The sequence below is a fragment of the Protopterus annectens genome, chromosome 6.part0, assembly GCF_019279795.1.
Source record: "Protopterus annectens isolate FY-2018-M chromosome 6.part0, PAN1.0, whole genome shotgun sequence".
NCBI lineage: Eukaryota > Metazoa > Chordata > Ceratodontiformes > Protopteridae > Protopterus > Protopterus annectens.
This window is the reverse complement of record NC_056737.1, coordinates 615,520,862-615,527,804: the sequence shown is the minus strand read 5'-3', so window position 1 is coordinate 615,527,804 and position 6,943 is coordinate 615,520,862. Positions and strand designations below refer to the sequence as shown.

Sequence of the window (6,943 nt, the reverse complement as noted above, 5' to 3'; positions counted from 1 at the left end):
ATATTTCAGTTGTGCCTTAGTCCTCAGCATTGCACCTACTGTAAAAAGGTCCTGATTAAACAGAAGTGATGGTGGCTTTAGAGGCTTTAGCTTTTAACTACTACTTATATGAGCCAGTCTCTAGAAACTCCCCCACCCTGCATTAACACCTTCACACACACACACACACACACACACATACACACACACACACACACACACACACACACACACACACACACACACACACACACAGGCCTTGACACTGGAGTAGCCAGATAGAAGAAAGATGAATGAAAGGGATAAAACCTGCCTCCTACTTCCTTGGAGACAGAGAAACATGACAATCCAACACTTGATGGAGATGGTAATAATAGTTAATTTGCTTATAAGGAGCAAAGCAATGAGGATTTTATCGCCGTACCTCTACCCTTCACACGTCTATTGCACAACAGCTTCCTCTATGCTGCTAATGCATATTTTCACTAATTAGGCAAGGGCTTAATTAGAAAATTCCCACGTAGCTGCCAAAGGGACGACCGGCACTCTCACCTGGTGTGGAGAACTTATGAGTGCGAAGATCTCACCTACAAGGGAACAGATAGGGTGGTCATCTGTAATAGGCAGCATAGGGCGGAAAAAAGGTGGTGGTGGACACGCTCCTACACTCATTCAGTTTTTTTCAACATCCAATTTAATTTGCAGACAAACAGTAAGAAGAGGCACGCACAGAAAATGCAAGCAAATCCTTTCATCAAAATTAGTTATATCGTTGAACTTTAAGACAGATATATTTTATTGGTGTCTACTTTTTTGGAACAATTAAAACTCAAGATGTCTAATTCCTCTTCCATTTTATGTCTCTTTTGTACTTTATTGGCATTATTAATTGTCTTAGGCATAGCTCTTAACCTTTTATTTCCAGAATTAATAATAATTAAAACAACAGTGAAAAGGCCCCTAAATAGGATTTTTTTTAAAATACTGACATGATTTATGTAGAAAGAAGATGATGTGAATTAGCAATTATTTTCTGAAGCAAAGTGTTGCTAGACACACTCTGTGTACTGAAATGTGTATAACCCCCCCCCCCCAGACCTGTAGCTGCACATACTAAAAGTACAGTAGTCTGAATATGTTTGTATATGTCTGTAACTTAAACTACTGTCCACAAGTGCAAATCTGTTCATGTCAAATATGGTTACTAATCTAAAAATCAGTCTTTTGTGGTTTTGGTGCAAAAGGTGAAATTTTTGCTGAGTGTATTGGTCCAGCTCTTGGCAGGCGTCTACATTTTCTGAAAGCAAGGAGTTGAGGGGTGCAGTACCTTGAGACTGTGAGTATGAAGTGAACATTTTTTGGCTGCGCCCATGTTCTTGAGTCTTTGTGTCTTTCGGCTTTTCCCGGTTAGAGGTCGCCACAGTGGAACTCCGGTCCACTAATGATTGGTAGTTGATTTTTACATGCCGAGTTACCAGCTCTGATGCACAACCTTCAATGAAGGCACACCCATTCACGCATGTCTCCACGCAGAAGACGCTCTAGCTGAGAATCGAACCTGACAGCATCTTACTGTGAGGCTACAATGCTACCGCAGCACCACCACCAGTCTCCATCACCAGGGTCCCAGTCTGTAAATGTAAAATTAATTAATTGAAATCCACCACTTTTTCTTAAAAAATGCAATTTTTAAGTAGGACGGAGTAAAATTTTGAACCAAAATTACCAGGGATGTCTCTAAAATTATAGACCACTGAAACATTGTCCCCTAGAAAGATTGCAGGACTATCGTTAACAAAAGCAAAAAACACATCTCGTATCTTCCATCTCCAAAATGTGGAATAACATCTCTAGTAATCTGGAACAAATCAACAAACTGTGGAACCCTTACAGGGTTGCCACCTTTTCGAATGGCCAAAGTGGGATATTTTGGTACAAACATCAGATTTTACAGGTCGACACATACCCATGGTCAGTACAAAGGATAGAACTTAACTTTTTTGCCTAAATAAAAGCTTATTCTTGTAGCATTTTATTTGCTTATTCTGTTTCTTATAACATTTAGGTATTTTAGATACAGAATAACTGTTTTATGTAACTATTACATAAAATGTAGGAAATAATTTTGTCCTAAAATCTCAGGACATTTGCCATTTTTACATTTTTTTTGTCAGGACACAACTGCCCAAAGAGGGACTGTCCCTCGCAAAGTGGGATAGGTGGTAACCTTAAACCCTTACTGACAAGTTTGGCTTGGGGCTCATAACTTGGTTAAATACGTTACGTTTTTATTTACAACAAGTTATTTTGATTAATTAGTATGATTCAACACTGCTTAGCATGGATATTATTTAACAATTTGTTAACAATAAATGCGTGACAAACATAACGCGTCAATTTCTTGGCGCAAGATCCGGACAAAGACAAAAATAATTGGGGGCATAGGACTAAAATCTTATTGCTCTTATAAATTTAGAAAGTTGCTTGAATAATAGGTTTTGCATTAGCATCCTTTTTCTGAAGAGCATGAAGTCTGAAAATCAAATGTGTGTCATTATTTAGGGACTTCAGTCCTCAATGATATGCTAAAAACACTACTTTTAGGAGGAACAGACCATAATATTAAGAAAAATACGTGCATTCTGAGTTAATTTGTGCAGTTAAGAGGTACAAACCCCCACCGGTGAGGGGAGGTGCAGAACATGGGATCTTTTAACACAGAATGAGAAAAGTTCTTCGTTAAGAGGAACATTTGGGAGGCATGGATAGTGTCAGCCTAGTGAACTGCTTTACTGCTTTGTTACTTTTTCCGCCAATCCATCTCTTTCAAGAAATAGGGGCTTGACCGGAACACCGTGCGTACTTCTGGAGGTGATGAGGAGTTGCTATCATCTCTGTTGTGGGAGAGATCGGCACCCAGAAAGACGTGATAGCCCCAGAGAAAAACAGATTTAGAATGTGGCTCTTTGTTCTGCTTCTTGGCATTTCTTTATTCTTCTCAGTTCTTTGTTCTGCGCCTGCAGAAACATTATGCAACCAGTTCAATAAATGTTACAGTGTCCACAGTGAGAATAAAGATTCTTCTAAACCAGACTGCGGAGACCATGGTACCCTGGCCACTATGAAATCTGACGCGGAGGTCCAAACCGTCCTGTCACTCCTGTCGAAACTTTCCGACGGCTCTAGAAGGGACTTCTTTCGACTAGGACTTGAATTAAAAAGGGGCACGTGTGTTGTACAGGAAAAACCACTGAAAGGATTTGTTTGGATTACTGGAGGGGAATCGGCCCCTAGTGTTAATATATGGGAAAAAGAAGTTAAAAATACCTGCACAACCCCTCGCTGTGCTGGTGTCAAGGTGGTCTGGCAAGACAAGCCCATCCAGTGGAGATGGGACTATGATCAATGTAATACGAACCATAGATATATCTGTCAGTATACTTCCAACGGCACATGCCAGCCTCTGGATACAGAAGTAGTCGGAGCAGTCACTTACCAGACTCCTTACGGGATTAACAGCAGCACTCTGAACTTCTGTCCAAGTGAGACGACCGCTACAGTGGCTTGCCAGGGCTCTGGAAAACTGCATACTCTATACTGCCGCTTTACAGACGGAGAGTACGCATGGGTAGGGTCCAAACATCCATCTTCTCCATGTAAATGTGAACCAGGCTATGAACGAAATGGGACTGGTGAGTGTATCGATGTGGATGATTGCCTACAGCAGCCTTGCGAATTTCAGTGCGTAAACACTCCGGGTAGCTTTCAATGTTTGTGCAATACCACGGGTGGGTATATCCTACAAACGGACGGGAGGTCATGCATTTTGTTAGACCCCACACAATCAGCATCACGTACTGCCCCGGGAAACTTGACTAAAGGGGTGCCTCCAACCGTGCAGTCCTTAAGTGAGGGCAATGTCCGTCCAACCTCCACTTCTACTATCACACAGCAGCCTCAAGGTTTGACATACAGCACGTCCAAGCTATTCATCCCACTGGCTGCGGCTGTTGGAGGTTTGGTACTGCTCATAGCTTTGGTTTTGTGTGTGTTTAAGCTCTATTTCAGAAAGTCAGGAACAACTTCCACAAAAGATGACAACTTGAAGGCAGAGGAAAATAAATCGAAAACAGAAACCGAAGAAAAGACCAGTATAATTAGAGTATAACAAGGATGAGACTTTAGGTTTACCACTTGCCCCTCCCTAGACAGGATAGTCTCTATTTGGACAATTACATCCTATGGGGAAAAACTTGAAAAAAAGTGTCAAATGTCCTGAGGTTTTTACGACAAAAAATAGTTACCATGATGTTTCCACTAAGATGTGCATAAAACAATTATTTTGTAACTGAAATGCATGAATATAATAGGAAACAACTCTGATTCTACTGGAGTGAGCTCTTATTTTGGCAACAAAGTGAAGTCCACTCCTTAACATTGATTCTGGGTATGTGTTTATCTTACAAAATTTCATGTTTCCATAAAAAAAAAAATCCCATTTTGGGTATCTGAAAAGGTAGCAACCTTAATGAGACTGGTGTCATAACAAGAATGCTAAAAGTGAGTACTCATATTACAAGTAATTGGACTTAAGTTTTATGAACTTTCCAGATAGTGCATTCTGGTATGTGTTAAGTGCATGCGGGCATGGGAAGGAAACAAATTATGCCCAAATACCCAAAAACCTAAGTATTTTATACTGGCAGAAAAGTAGCCTAACTTGTCATGGAATCACAATGCAGCAAGCCAGTAATAATTGTATGGTTCCATTACAAACTGTCCATTTATAACTTTATCTGCCTTCTTGATTTCGTGATTCAACAGCTGTGAGAAAGGAGAATAATTCTCAGTTATTCTTTTAAAGCAGTGGGTTAGTTTTATAGAATATGTATACAAAGTAGCTGTAATACTTTCCGTGTTTAGGGTGCACATAATCAAACATACTTGAACATCATTTCCTATAACTCTGTAGTAATCACAGATGATATTCCCCTACATTCCTAGCCAAGAGAAAGGATTTTACATAGCATTTCTATTGGATGTATTTGTAAGGAAATACAAACATTGCATTGGTAGTGTTACCTACAAACTAAGCAGTAATGATGGTAGCATTTGATAGAAAAAAAGAGATTAAGACTCTGAATTAGAAACTACGTAGAGCGTATGCATGTATGAGAGAGTTCAGGCTAGTAAAGCAGTTGGTCTACATAGAAAATAAGTAATGCTTGGAAGAGGAATGCTGCTAATGAATGATATTCCAGCGTGTGGAAAGCAGAGAGATGTTTAACATAGGATAACATAATCTCTTCCTTCCTCCCTCTAAAATGTAGTCAGTTTAGCTCCCTAGAAATTTTTGTTATCACTGAACCCTTCTGAAAACAAAAATGGTCAAATATCACTACTATACTTTCATACTATTTAAAGAATAAACTATGATTTAATTGCTCACTGTATTATTAAGAATTTTTAGGGTGTTATGGTGTAATACAGCATTACTGATTTTGATAGTAAGAACCCATGAGCCCACAGCAAATGAAGCAGAGGTCCAGTAAACACTAAATAAGGCCTGGATATATATGTGTGTGTGTGTGTGTGTGTGTGTGTGTGTGTGTGTGTGTGTGTGTGTGCGTCCTATATACATATACACACACACACACACACACACATATATTTATTTGGTTCTATTTCAAAACATCAAAAACTCATAACATCTAATTTCAAAACAGCGAGATCATAACATCAAAAATTCAAAACATCTAAAACTCATAACATCAAATTTCACAACATCGAAAACTATAAAGCAAGTATAAATAACATCCCCTCCACCTATAACAACACCAAATGATCAATTAAATATACCAACTCCAAGATCGCACTACAGTGGGAAAAAGTTAATTTTCTAACCCCACTGTATCGCGATTACCATAAAGAATGTACACATAATGTCTAAATCACTTACCTGTATGGCCTGAAAACATGTACAGAGTGGCATATTAAACACTATATAAAAATTAACAGAATAAACTATAACATTTATATGTTTGATGATACACTACTCAATTTTATACATTTTTGATGTTGTGAAATTCGATATTATGATTTTTAGATGTTTTGAATTTTCAGTGTTATGGTCTTGCTGTTTTGAGTTTTCAACATTATGGAGTAGAATCATTTATTTATACACATGCATAGTATGCCTATATACGGACAATTGATTGTCAAGCATCCTAATGCTAATTTGTTAGCCACAAATTATAAATTTCACAGTACTTCTAAATCACAACCAGACAGCAGTAAAATTACGCTTTTGCAGGTTGCAAGTTCCCCAGTACCTCCCTTGAGGGGAGTGAAGCCCTCTCCACACCCCATTAGTTATATGCAAACTCTACAGTCTCCCAGCTTTGTGAAAAGAGAAGCATCCTGCAAAGCCAAAAACACTTGCCTCATAAATGCCAGTCTAACTATCTCATTTAATGAACTGAAATGATATTTCGAGAAATATAACACCAAGGGAACAAAATCAGCTATTTGATGGTCATGTACATACACAGCAAACTACTCCATGTAGGGAACAAAAGAGAGATAGGTAATAGACAGATCAGTATTGACAAATATAGATAGACAGATGTACACAGAGAGAGAGATATGGTGTACACTCACAGATGCAGTTCTCTTACCACATGTGTAGGGAAGAAAGGACTGAATAGTTTTTTGGTTTACCCATCCTTAACCATTAGTGCATAAGGAATAATGCACAGAAATGTGTCTGTTTTCCTTTTACTATATTTTAATCCTGTACTCTTTTGTGCTGACAAGACACTAAAGTATGAGATGAAATCATCACAGTCACAGTTTTTGTTTTTCTTATACCAGCAAACACTGGAATGGTAATGGTAGAAGCTTAAATTATCAGTAATGGTAAAAATAGGTGTGGTAAGGAATCATGCCTTTAGACCAACTCTGA

The 6,943-nt window shown here is 38.5% G+C and overlaps 1 protein-coding gene across 1 annotated transcript; it reads left to right on the top strand.

Annotated features, from left to right (window-relative positions):
* Positions 1–2,787: 2,787 nt before the first annotated feature.
* On the top strand, positions 2,788–5,633 carry CLEC14A (C-type lectin domain containing 14A). Its single transcript, XM_044074285.1, has one exon. It carries the CDS (start codon positions 2,936–2,938, stop codon positions 4,145–4,147), a length of 1,212 nt encoding a protein of 403 aa, XP_043930220.1. The 5' UTR covers positions 2,788–2,935; the 3' UTR covers positions 4,148–5,633.
* The last annotated feature ends 1,310 nt before the right edge of the window (positions 5,634–6,943 follow it).